Source organism: Anabrus simplex, chromosome 6, assembly GCF_040414725.1.
Source record: "Anabrus simplex isolate iqAnaSimp1 chromosome 6, ASM4041472v1, whole genome shotgun sequence".
In the NCBI taxonomy this organism is placed as follows: Eukaryota; Metazoa; Arthropoda; class Insecta; order Orthoptera; family Tettigoniidae; genus Anabrus; species Anabrus simplex.
In genome coordinates, this window is record NC_090270.1 from 226065318 (window position 1) to 226079382 (window position 14065).

General features: G+C 44.4%; 1 protein-coding gene and 1 pseudogene across 1 annotated transcript in view; one reads left to right on the top strand and one right to left on the bottom strand.

Annotated features, from left to right (window-relative positions):
• Positions 1–2850: 2850 nt before the first annotated feature.
• LOC137501292 (transcription factor Adf-1-like) lies at positions 2851–6981 on the bottom strand (annotated as a pseudogene).
• A 5678-nt stretch (positions 6982–12659) lies between these two features.
• The window catches only part of Esp (Epidermal stripes and patches), a 189142-nt gene continuing 187736 nt past the window's right edge, over positions 12660–14065 (top strand). Inside the window, exon 1 of the mRNA XM_067150254.2 lies at positions 12660–12722. Within this exon, the coding sequence (XP_067006355.2) occupies positions 12698–12722 (25 nt within the window). The 5' untranslated portion in view covers positions 12660–12697. The remainder of the gene's footprint in view (positions 12723–14065) is intronic.

The window sequence follows — 14065 nt, forward strand, 5'->3', positions numbered from 1 at the left end:
ATACGTGTTTCTTTACTTTTAAAGGAGATTCTAAAATACCAATTTTTACATCTATAAACTTTAAAAGTTTTGGGATATAATACACTCATTTTAAAAATTCACCCCTTTTCACCCCCCCCCATTAAATGGATTTTCCAAAAACAATACATACGTGTTTCTTTATTTTTAAAGGAGATCCCAAACACCAATTTTCAGGTCTGTAATATCTTCAGTTTCTGAGATATAAGTATCCTCAGTAAAAACATTCAACCCATTCCCCCCACCCTTTTCCCCCTCCTATTGGGATTTTTCGGAAATAAAAAAATACATGTTTCCTTATTTTTAAAGAAGATTCTAAATACCAATTTTTACATCTGTAAACTTTAAACGTTTTGGGATATAGATGCAACCATTTTAAAAATTCACCCCCCTTTTCACCCTCCCATTAATTGGATTATCCAAAAACAAAAAAATACGTGATTCCTTATTTTTAAAGGAGATCATAAATACCTATTTACAGGTCTGTAATATATTCATTTTCTGAGATATACGTATCCTAATTAAAGGCATTCAACCCATTTTTCACCCTTTTTCACCCCTCCTGTTGGGATTTTCCGAAAACAAAAAAATACGTGTTTCCTTATTTTTAAAGTTGATTCTAAATACTAATTTTTACATCTGTAAACTTTTTAAGTTTCGAGATATAGACACACACATTTTTAAATTTTACCCCCCTTTTCACCCCCTTAGCGATGGAATATCCAAAAATCCTCTCTTAGCGAGCACTTACATCGTAATATGAATGTAGTCCCAAAATTTCATTTCATTATGTCCAGTAGTTTTGGCTCGGCGATGATGAATCTGTCAGTCAGTCAGTCAGTCAGTCAGTCAGTCAGTCAGTCAGTCAGTCAGTCAGTCAGTCAGTCAGTCAGTCAGTCAAGACAAGCTATTTTATATATATAGATGTTTCTATGAAGCTATGCACAGTAAAAATCATTCATTTCAGTAATAAACTATACGTGTTCTACATTTTCCTCATTATTTTATAATGAAAGAATCCCTCCGGGCAATTTTAGTGGGGGAACCTTTGAGATAAAATCGTTGGTGGGGGGAAATCCCTCCCTTCCCATTCCAACCCCCCACGCGATTTCGCACCCAACGAGTAGCCTGCAGGCTTTCATTCACCTCGACGACGGTAGGAATGGAAGTGCTCTCCTCATTGCGGCTGCGGTGTAGAACAGCAAACCATGGATCATATAGTGCTCGAATGTCCCCTCAGAGCGTTTAGAGGCTCAGTGAAGGATCTCCACAACCTAACACAAGAAGCCGTTGAGTGGATTAACCATCTGGACATAGTATTTATGAACTTGAGAGTGTGTGTATATGTATGTATTTTGTACATATTTTGTAAATAGCTGATATTCCTCCTTTCATCATACGATAAATGAATGAATATATTTGTTGAGGGCAAGTCCACAAGTGTCGAGGGGCGAAAACTATGACCCTCTACTCATCTGTTTCTGGGAGTGCCGATGAGTCGGAAAGTCTATGGTTTGCTACACTGCTGGGGAAAAACAATCTGGCTGAGGCGGTATTTACCTCTCGTCGGAGAAGACCCCCCCCCCCCTCACTTTCGCTTGGGGAGAAAAATGCAAATTTTGAGTCGGAGAGCTATGCTTTGCAAGGAGAAGCCCTTCTTAACAAACGGTCCCTTTCAGGGGTTGAATTTTGAAGGTATTTAGTGAGAGAAGTGTTTAATAATTTGGAAAAGGCCGTAACATATTCTTATCTCAAATTAAAGCAGATCGTAAGTGATCCAATGGCCATGGTGCTTCAAACGAGTCCGTGGCTTCTTGGCTCTCACAACCTGTTTTAAGAGTAGAATGCCAGGGTAGGTTGAATGGCTAGAGAGGATTCTAGCTTTGGTCGTCTGTACTATTTTATTCACCTGATATCTAAGAGTCGGAATGCGAAGTTCAGTTCGCATCCTTCTGTTAGATCTCAGAAATGGTGCTTTAGTCATCATTCTTAGTGTCTTATTTTCAATCACTTGTAATTTTGAAAGTGGAGTTTTAGCAATATAGCTCCAGGCCTCACAGTCTTCGTAAGAAATAATTCGACATCTCGCGCCGTTGACATTTTATCAGTTGCTGAAATTATCCAATCAGATCGCCTTCGCCGGCGAATTCATATCATGGGCTTTGCGAGGCGGTGTAGCTAAATTTGGACATGGCTTAGGCCGGCCGCAAGATGAGACGCAGGTCCGTGAGGTGACGCAGGGTGACTCACGTCGAATTCCTCACGGCAGAGTGAGTCACGGCGACAATCGTCGCAAGTTGGATCGCAGTTTCAGTACGCAGTTTACCACGGAACTTCAACTCTGGCAGAGATGGCGAATACTGCTGCTATGTTAATAGACTTGAGTTCAGAATCGGATTCCGATACCGAGTTTGTGTTCGAAACGGTATGTTACAGTGCTCTGATGAAACAAAAAGCAAGAACAAGTGCTTACATGAAAAAAAAAAGACTAAGCTATGGGGAATTCGCTTTAACTAAGGAATTTGATGATGAAAAATTTACGAATTATTTTAGGTTAAACCGTGATCAGTTCAAGGAAGTGCATGATCTCATCAAGAACGAAATTGACAGACAGGGATGCAACGCTACAAGGCCTATTGGTACTGAGGAGAAAGTTGCTGTGTTTTTAAGGTAAGCCATTATACGTTACCTGTTTTATTTATAATCGATTACTCTAAGTAACCAAATATCACGATCTGGGGTTAATGTACCTTCAGTATCGTCGGAAAGTAAAAAGGTACGGTAGCTTTTATAGAAAAACCTTTATTTAATAAACAGAATAATGATCACACGGCAAAGGTGTTCTCTAATAACACACACGTAACCTCTGTACATCAAATGTAAACAGTAAAACTTTTACTGACAGAAATTCAATTTTCAGAAAAGTCATTAATAAGTGTGAGCAAATCACTCCGATTTGAAGTCGTAGTTGAAGTGTTTTTTTCGAACACAGAGTTCTCCTGTTGGTTTGGTAATGGACTGTCGTAATGTGAAGAATGGGCTGGAGTAGATAAGCTGGTGCAGGATGGACTGGGTGTTCGATTACTATACGGGAACAAGTTGTCATGTGATGGCCGCTGAATTGTGTTATACTGTGGAGTTCTCGCGGGAATGTTCAGCAACGTGGCCTCCATTTCTGTAACCACACGGAAAATATCGTTTCTGACGACAAACTGAGATGACGGAGGCATATTTTTGGTCACCTCGTACATAGACATGAAGAAGTGGTAGAGAGGATCACTTGGAGCGCTTGTTTGTACCAACAGACTTTTCCTTTCTTCCGATCTCGATTTTCATCGTTCTTCATGTTGTTCCATGCTTCGTTTGAGTAAGCTAGTAACAGTGTCTTTCTTCACTTTCTTAGCAGATGAAGGACCTTGTGTCGGAGGTGAAATATCACGAAGTGCCTCTGATTGGGCTTTGTCTATAGCACTTCTGATTCCCTGCTGCACGTTCAATGACTCCTCACGTTCTTCGACTACATCAGTTGGACTATCGATGTCACAATTTTGCGAAGAGGTTTCATTATCGTCAATGTATTCATTTAGGTTCCCTTCTCGTGTTGTATTGGCCATATATGGTTGTAGAAATCCCATCTGTTTTTGAAATTTCCACTGTTTAACAGATTCAGCCGGTGCTCCACTTTTCATGTGTTTTTGCTGTCTGCTGAGAGCATCTCTCAGCGAATGTCTCAGTTTTTCCCACATCGCCTTCGCTTCAGCACCTGCAACAATGGTGCCAAAAGAGCATTTAGATATGTAAAAATGTGTACTTTTTAAGTAAATGCATGAACAAATACAGCCATAAAACAATAATTCCCTACTATTTATTTTTTCTTGTATGTTTTAGGTATTTGGCTACAGGAAACACATACAGAACTATTGCCTACAGCTACAGAATGGGGGAACGAACGGTCTCTAATATCGTGCTGGAAATATCTCAAGCTGTATGGAAAGTAATGCAACCATTATTTTTGCCGGAACCCACAAAAGAACAGTGGGAATCAATCGCATCTGGTTTCGAACAAAGATGGCAGTTCCCGCATTGCATTGGCGCCATTGATGGGAAACATGTTGTGATAAGAAAACCCGGGAAAACTGGATCCTCTTATTTCAATTATAAACACACTTTCTCCATCGTGCTAATGGCTACCGTGGACTCAAACTATAAATTAATTACTATTGATGTAGGGTCACAAGGGAGGTTCAGTGATGGAAGCATTTTTAACACAAGCGTTGTGGCAAAAAAATGATAAAACGCACATTACAGCTTCCGTCACCTGCAGTACTACATCCAATACAGGATCCAATGCCTTTTGTGTTTGTAGGAGATGAGGCGTTCCCTTTATCGGAGAATTTGATGCGACCTTATCCGAAACGAAGCGTTACTGACAATTACGAAAACAAAGTGTTCAACTATAGACTGTCAAGAGCACGCCAAACGGTAGAATGCAGTTTTGGTATACTTGCTTCACGTTTTCGAGTTTTTCGAGCACCATTTGAAATTAAAGTAGATAGTGTTGTCAATGTTGTGAAGGCAGCTTGTGTGTTGCACAACTATTTAAGGAATTATGCTGCTGAAATAAGTACAGACGACACTATAGAGGATATGCCAAATGATCAAATGGGACCATTGTTACAAACAAATGTAACACGAAGTTCACAGAAAGCTTTTACAACTCGACAGAACTTTACTACATACTTCAACACTACAGGAATGGTTCCTTGGCAGAGGGAAAGTGTTTCAAAAGGAAAGTACTGAAGAATTGAGAATTTGCGTACAGTTACATTGCGAACTCTGTAGAAAGTTTATCCCTAAGTAATGCGATTCTTGTGGAAATAAAGGATAACAGCTTCAATAGGAACATTCTGTTTTTAAGTCGGCCATCTCTGAGTGTTTTTGAAATACTTCACTACAGCTGAGACTGCAAGGGGTGTTGGGAAGAACAGCTGGCTTATTGCGTTCCCTGTGCCTGAATGAGTCATTTACGGTTAGTGACGAATGAGTTATGAAAGACTTAATTTTGCCTTCAATTTCATACTTGATATGAACGTGTGGGTGAAAGATGGATGATGTTATAACTGATTAAGTGAATGCCTGCACTTCTCGGGTTAACTCGTGGTAGTCTTATCGTGTTTATCAAGAATGTATCTTTCGCTTAAAATTATATCTTTAGCTACAGTTTAAACTAGTTTAATTTACCTACAGTACATGGACATAGAATTAAGTGTACTGAGGCAGTACAATTTAGTATGTATGATATGGTTTGTCATAACTGCAGGCCTCATAGCCTGAGCGGCGCTATATAAAAGAAATGAATAATAATAATAATAATAATAATAATAATAATAATAATAATAATAATAATAATAATAATAATAATAATATACCGAGCAAGTGGCCGCGTAGTTTGGATCACGTTGGCAGCCTGCATTCGGGAGATAGTGCATTCGAAACCCACTATCGTTAGCCCTGAAAATGGTTTTCCGCGTTTTCCCATTTTCACACCAGGCAAATGCCGGGGCTGTACATTAAATAAGGCCACGGCCGCTTCCTTCCCTCTCCTATCCCTTTCCTATCTCATCGTCGCCATATGGCCTATCTGTGACGGTGCGACGTAAAGCAACTTGTAAAAATAAAATAATAATATTCATAATTACTTCCTTCTCTCATACCCCCTCAACATAACTTCGTCACATTATTTGTTATTTATTTCTCTCACTAAAAATCACTTTTTGTGTATGGAAATGAGTTGTTTTCAATTTGTATATCTCAGTCTAGACATTACAAAAATTGTATTTGTCACATGAGTTTATTTTTGGAATTTCTTATTTGAAAAACAATTAATTTTGCATTCATCAATAGATAAAACATTTAACTGCAATAAATTGGTATTTTGTTGTTTTATATTGTACATTATTTGTTCCTCAAAACACAATATATAGTTTATGGTGGTTCAGACAACAAAATACATTTATTACGATTTTTCAAAAAGAGTTCCTGGTTTAGCAACGAGAGTTTTAATAACAACCAGATGAAAGGTTAACAAAGAGTCCCCCTGTGGCTGGGGGTGGTAGAATAACACCCACGGTATATCCTGCCCGTCTTAAGAGGCGAATAAAGGGGCCCCCAGGGGCTCTGAAATTGAGAGGGTGGGTTGGCGACCATGAAGCCCTTAGCTGAGTCCTGGCATTGCATTGCTTCAACTTACTTGTGTCAGGCTATTCACTTTTATCTATTATATCCGACCTCCCTTGGTCAAGTCTTGTTCTTTTCCGACCCCGACGGTATTCTAGCACTCGAAGCCTAGGTAGTCTTTCGTTTTCACGCCCTTGGCCAATACCTTCATTCTTTGAAGTGTTGGATCCCTTCCATTTTTTTCCCTTATGATTAGTGTTATATAGAGGATGGTTGTCTAGTTGTACTTTCTCGTAAAACAATAATCACCACCACCATCACCACCGGTTAACAAAGAATTACAATGCTACTTACCACTCCGTATGGCGGTTTCCTTGGCCACTTCCTCCCACTTCTCTGCCTTCAGCTTCGTTTTCAAGTAATCTCCGTGGCTTGTATCATACGGAACTTCGCGAACACGCACAGCTTCAATTAGTTTTTCTTCTATTTCGAACTACAAAACACAGTATGAACAACCAAAATCACCGTGAGTCTTGCAGGAAACTGCGGAAGTGAGACTGCGGTCCGCAGGGTCACCACGGGCAGCAACTGCGTCACGTCACCCTGCGCCGTAACATGCGCGGGTCCAGTCAGTTCTGTGGTTCGCAGAAACTCACCGTGAGTCACCCTGCGTCACGTCACGGACCTGCGTCTCATCTTGCGGCCGGCCTTACGACCGGCTTGCGAGCACCAGTCGAAGAAGTCTGCGTTGCAGTGTGAGTCCAAGTCCACTGTGCGCATGTACATGGTGAAATAACGAATATTTCCGTAAATGACCCATGGCTTAGCATGTACCGATGCCGAAAAATCAGCATCAAACACACACCATGTGCTATAGCAAGTGTCATCGTAGCGTAATTGCAATGACGCTATTCTGTCAGCTCGGAGATCCGTCATATAGCTATCCTGTCAGCGTGGAGGACTGTGTTGCTAGCGATCCTGTCAGCGTGGAGGTCCGTGTTGGTAGCGATCCTGTCAGCGTGGAGGTCCGTGTTGGTAGCGATCCTGTCAGCGTGGAGATCCGTGTTATAGCGACCCTGTCAGCGTGGAGGTACGTGTTGGTAGCGATCCTGTCAGCGCGGACGTCCGTGTTGGTAGCGATCCTGTCAGCGTGGAGATCCGTGTTATAGCGACCCTGTCAGCGTGGAGGTCCGTGTTGGTAGCGACCCTGTCAGCGTGGAGGTACGTGTTGGTAGCGATCCTGTCAGCGTGGAGGTCCGTGTTGGTAGCGATCCTGTCAGCGTGGGGTCCGTGTTGGTAGCGATCCTGTCAGCGTGGAGGTACGTGTTGGTAGCGATCCTTTCAGCGTGGAGGACCGTGTTGTGGCTATCCTGTCAGCGTGGAGGTCTGTGTTGCTAGCGATCCTGTCAGCGTGGAGGTCCGTGTTGGTAGCGATCCTGTCAGCGTGGAGATCCGTGTTATAGCGACCCTGTCAGCGTGGAGGTCCGTGTTGGTAGGGATCCTCTCAGCGTGGAGGACTGTGTTATAGCTATCCTGTCAGCGTGGAGGTACGTGTTGGTAGCGATCCTCTCAGCGTGGAGGTACGTTTTGGTAACAATCCTGTCAGCGTGGAGATCCGTGTTATAGCGACCCTGTCAGCGTGGGGGTCCTTGTTGGTAACGATCCTTTCAGCGTGGAGGACCGTGTTATGGCTATCATGTCAACGTGGAGGTCTGTGTTGGTAGCGATCCTGTCGGCGTGGAGGTCCGTGTTGGTAGCGATCCTGTCAGCGTGGAGGTCCGTGTTATAGCGATCCTGTCAGCGTGGAGGTACGTTTTGGTAACAATCCTGTCAGCGTGGAGATCCGTGTTATAGCGACCCTGTCAGCGTGGAGGTCCGTGTTATAGCGATCCTGTCAGCGTGGAGGTTCGTGTTGGTAGCGATCCTTTCAGCGTGGAGGACCGTGTTATGGCTATCCTGTCAGCGTGGAGGTCTGTGTTGCTAGCGATCCTGTCAGCGTGGAGGTCCGTGTTGGTAGCGATCCTGTCAGCGTGGAGATCCGTGTTATAGCTATCCTGTCAGCGTGGAGGTTCGTGTTGGTAGGGATCCTTTCAGCGTGGAGGACCGTGTTATGGCTATCCTGTCAGCGTGGAGGACGTTGTTGGTAGCGATCCTCTCAGCGTAGAGGTCCGTGTTATAGCTATCCTGTCAGCGTGGAGGTCCGTGTTGGTAGCGATCCTATCAGCGTGGAGGTCTGTGTTGGTAGCGATCCTGTCAGCGTGGAGGACCGTGTTGGTAGCGATCCTCTCAGCGTAGAGGTCCGTGTTATAGCTATCCTGTCAGCGTGGAGGTCCGTGTTGGTAGCGATCCTGTCAGCGTGGAGATCCGTGTTATAGCTATCCTGTCAGCGTGGAGGTTCGTGTTGGTAGGGATCCTTTCAGCGTGGAGGACCGTGTTATGGCTATCCTGTCAGCGTGGAGGACCGTGTTGGTAGCGATCCTATCAGCGTGGAGGTCTGTGTTGGTAGCGATCCTGTCAGCGTGGAGGACCGTGTTGGTAGCGATCCTCTCAGCGTAGAGGTCCGTGTTATAGCTATCCTGTCAGCGTGGAGGTCCGTGTTGCTAGCGATCCTGTCAGCGTGGAGGTCCGTGTTGGTAGCGATCCTGTCAGCGTGGAGGTCCGTGTTATAGCTATCCTGTCAGCGTAGAGGTCTGTGTTGCTAGCGATCCTGTCAGCGTGGAGGTCCGTGTTGGTAGCGATCCTGTCAGCGTGGAGATCCGTGTTGGTAGCGATCCTGTCAGCGTGGAAGTCCGTGTTATAGCGATCCTGTCAGCGTGGAGGTCCGTGTTATAGCGATCCTGTCAGCGTGGAGGACCGTGTTATAGCTATCCTGTCAGCGTAGAGGACTGTGTTATAGCAATCCTGTCAGCGTGGAGGTCCGTGTTATAGCGATCCTGTCAGCGTGGAGGTCCGTGTTGGTAGTGACCCTGTCAGCGTGAAGGACCGTGTTATAGCTATCCTGTCAGCGTGGAGGTCCGTGTTGGTAGCGATCCTGTCAGCGTGGAGGACCGTGTTGGTAGCGATCCTGTCAGCTCGAAGGTCCGTGTTATAGCGATCCTGTCAGCGTGGAGGTACATGTTGGTAGCGATCCTGTCAGCGTGGAGGACCGTGTTGGTAGCGATCCTCTCAGCGTAGAGGTCCGTGTTATAGCAATCCTGTCAGCGTGGAGGTCCGTGTTGGTAGCGATCCTGTCAGCGTGGAGGTACGTGTTGGTAGCGATCCTGTCAGCTCGAAGGTCCGTGTTATAGCAATCCTGTCAGCGTGGAGGTCCGTGTTGGTAGCGATCCTGTCAGCGTGGAGGTCCATGTTATAGCGATCCTGTCAGTGTTAAGGTCAGTGTTATGGTGACCCTTTCAGCGTGGAGGTCCGTGTTGGTAGCGATCCTGTCAGCATTGAGGTCCGTGTTATAGCAATCCTGTCAGCGTGGACGTCCGCGTTGGTAGCGATCCTGTCGGCGTGGAGGACCGTGTTATAGCTATCCCGTCAGCGTGGAGGTACGTGTTGGTAGCGATCCTGCCAGCGTGGAGATCCGTGTTATAGTGACCCTGTCAGCGTGGAGGCCCGTGTTATAGTGACCCTGTCAGCGTGGAGGCCCGTGTTGGTAGCGATCCTGTCAGCGTGGACGTCCGTGTTGGTAGCGATCCTATCAGCGTGGAGGTCCGTGTTATAGCGATCCTGTCAGCGTGGAGGTACATGTTGGTAGCGATCCTGTCAGCGTGGAGGACCGTGTTGGTAGCGATCCTCTCAGCGTAGAGGTCCGTGTTATAGCAATCCTGTCAGCGTGGAGGTCCGTGTTGGTAGCGATCCTGTCAGCGTGGACGTCCGTGTTGGTAGCGATCCTGTTAGCTCGGAGGTCCGTGTTATAGCAATCCTGTCAGCGTGGAGGTGCGTGTTGGTAGCGATCCTGTCAGCTCGGAGGTCCGTGTTATAGCAATCCTGTCAGCGTGGAGGTCCTTGTTGGTAGCGATCCTGTCAGCGTGGAGGTCTGTGTTGCTAGCGATCCTGTCAGCTCGGAGGTCCGTGTTATAGCAATCCTGTCAGCGTGGAGGTCCGTGTTGGTAGCGATCCTGTCAGCGTGGAGTACTGTGTTGCTAGCGATCCTGTCAGCGTGGAGGTCTGTGTTGCTAGCGATCCTGTCGGCGTGGAGGTCCGTGTTGGTAGCGATGCTGTCAGCGTGGAGGTCCGTGTTGGTAGCGATCCTGTCAGCGTGGAGGACCGTGTTATAGCTATCCCGTCAGCGTGGAGGTCTGTGTTATAGCGATCCTGTCAGCGTGGAGGACCGTGTTATAGCTATCCCGTCAGCGTGGAGGTCCGTGTTGGTAGCGATCCTGTCAGTGTTGAGGTCCGTGTTGGTAGCGATCCTGTCAGCCTTCAGATCCGTGTTATAGCTATCCTGTCAGCGTGGAAGTCCGTGTTGGTAGCGATCCTGTCAGCGTGGAGGACCGTGTTATAGCTATCCCGTCAGCGTGGAGGTCTGTGTTATAGCTATCCTGTCAGCGTGGAAGTCCGTGTTGGTAGCGATCCTGTCAGCGTGGAGGTCCGTGTTGGTAGCGATCCTGTCAGCGTGGTGGTCCGTATTCAAATCCCTCCCCCAGGTGAATTTTGTTCAGCAACACCGCCCTCCAAAGCTCATATGAATTCTCCCGCGAAGCGATCTGATTGGCTGACTTCAGCAGCTGATAAAGTGACAATGGCAAGAGGTATCGGATATTTTTTTCAAATTATTTATCAGGATGCTCAACCCTCTAGCGTGTATATACTCTGTTCACGTTGTTTCGTCCACCCTATACATTATGAACAATAATCTGTAATATTGCTGCTTACATTGAAGTTAATTTGCTTTGGTAATGTTAGTTGATTTTAATAATATGTAAGTAATCCAATTGGCAGCAACGATGAGTCTTACTTAGAGCAGCGATACTTCAATTTTTAGGTACCATCCTTACACGATTGCTTATGCCAGGTAGGATTACATGTCTCAGCACATAAAAAGAAAACAGATGATCTCTCCTATTTGTCATCAGTCAACAACGTTGACTTATCCACATAAGAGTTTGAACGAACCTTCAGCTCAATGAATGAAGTTGTACTCCTGCTAGACGTGTTATTTTAGCAGACAAATGTTTATTAATATTACAGGACCTACTTCAGGGTGTTTTCCGTGGTTTCCCATTTTCACACCAGGCAAATGCTGGGGTTGTACCTTAATTAAGGCCACGGCCGCTTCCTTCCAACTCCTACGTCTTTCCTCTCCCATCGTCGCCATAAGACTTATCTGTGTCGGTGCGACGTAAAGCCACTAGCAAAAAAAAAAAAAAAAAAAAAATCAGTGCTGTAGTCGAGGGTATACGCGGCTATATGACCTAAACCCTCATTTCTTGCGTATACATTCAACTTTCTTTTTAATTTCGCTATTCTGTCTGTGGGTTTTGACTCTCCAGCTATGCTCGTAATCGTGAATATCAAAGGTTCAGCTTGATCAAGAACATTATGATCCATCACTTATTTAAGGTCATCACTGTTCGTTGCTTACTTTTCCAGCCTTATGTTCTTACATTAAAATGCCTCCCCAGAAGACCGATTTAATCCTGAGAAATATTTGAAGACGTGGCTGCAAAACCACCATACTGCAACATACACCAATTCAAGAGTTTGTTCCAGCGAAAAGTGTGATCGCAAATGAAAAGAGGCACCTATGACTGTTTTTGAATAAATAGCTGGAAATAGGTCCAGTAGAAAACTACTGTGTAAACAAATTAAGATTTTCAAACTAATACATTCGGATATGGATTTCTTCTTTGTCACCATGAAATGTCTTCTGTATGTTTGATATATGACAAATTGAGGGAAGTTTCTTGTAACTAGCTGTAACCCACTAATCGTAAGGGTGGTCTTGCATCCAGGACGTTTCATGCCCTGCCTTAGAGTATACTCTGTGAGAATTTTGGGACTACAGCGCTGCCTGCATTCCGCTGAAGACGTTCCACGGAGAAGAAAGGTAACAACAGAACCTCACCTCTCTGAATACATGTGGAGGAGCTTAGTTAATTCACAGAGACTTGAAGTCTGAATGTTGAAAGGCATAGCAGACTACAATGTATGCTTCAAAGCGATGTAATAATCTTGAAATGTCCTTGAACCCAGACATCAGTCATCTCGGTGCGAAGATTCTGACGTCAGGTATTCCAGCAGCAGAGATAACGTAATGTAACTTCCTCATCAAAGAATTGACCCTGGTCGCGAGATTTACGTTTAGCCTTGTTTATGGTTTTGATTGCTCCTCTCAATTGCCGCTGGTCCGGCAAATATTTGCCAGGCTAAGACTTCACACGCTGAGTCCTCGTGCATCATTCATCGCCTTGTTATTGTTTACATAGACTAGACGTGTTTTCCTGATAACAAGTTGTGGGTGTGCTTCAGGTGTCCTATATTAGCGGCAGTTTTCGGGGATATCTTCCACTGAATGACAGAGCGTTCGTCCATATCAGGTGAGTACCTCTTTCTTTCTATTGTTTAGCTACTGGATCCGGAGCAGGCGAACAAACATTCAATTTTAGAGGATTTTTCAAAGTGGCGACAGTCCTAAATGCTGTTTAATCGATGATTGTCCACCGAGCCGAGAGCGCAATAGGTACTAAGATAGCCGAATTTCAATAGCTGTTTCATCAAAGAAAAATGAATATCGTTCTTTGTTCAGATGTTGTTAAATTAGTGAAGTTTGTAATGAAAACTGGTTACTTTGGACTTCCTCTCACCAGAGGTTGTAAGTGCTCCAGTAAATGGCCATCAAGGGGCCATAAAATTCCACATTTCCAATTAATAACACTAGCCTGCACTTTTCCCTCTGGTAAAAGGTTTAATAGGTGATATTACCTAACTTAGGTGTGCTAAGTTCAAATTTGCTTTCCATTTCCCGTTTCACGTTAGGATTTTTCACAGTAGCCTCATCTTTTCCTTTAATGTCATGGTTTTGATCACATTTCACTAAATTTTGACACCCCTTAAAGATTTGCAAGAAGGTGGTTTAATAGGTGACCGTGAATTAATTGCCATGAACATAAACTCTTTTCTCAGGTCTGTAATGTTATAGGTGTTTTAAATTTTAACACACTGAATTCAGTGTCGGAGTCTGGTTTTCTTACAATATAGGCCTATACCGGGCGAGTTGGCTGTGCGGTTAGAGGCGCGCAGCTGTGAGCTTGCATCCGGGAGACAGTGGGTTCGAAGCCCACTGTCGGCAGCCCTGAAGATGAGTTTCCGTGGTTTTCCATTTTCACACCAGGCAAATGCTGGGGCTGTACCTTAATTAAGGCCACGGCCGCTTCCTCCCCTTTCCTATCCCATCGTCGCCATAAGACCTATCTGCGTCGGCGCGACATAAAGCGAATAGTAAAGTTAAGTCTTACAATATACAAAGCATTCAGTACAATATAACATTGAAGTGGTGCTAGGGGTGTCTTATCCCCCCCCCCCCCACCCAATAGTATATTTTTTCCAGATAGTAACTGTTATGACAGGCAACTTTTTGTTTGTGATATTATTTTCATTATTTTTATTTTTGTAAATTTGCATTATACCGGTATAAGAATTTTAGGATATCTGTCTTTTATTGATATCTTGTAAACGGTACACGATACGGAATTTCTGAATTCTACACACTAATATTAGTGTTGTTCATGTATTTTGAAACCTCGTAACAAATTTCGAAACATGATGAAATGAATTCAAATTTTCTTAAATTTACGTTAAATTTTGAACATCTATCTATACATATCAAATTACATGAAATCTGTACGTGTTACGGTAAGACGGTTAGTGTTTTCGAAACCCG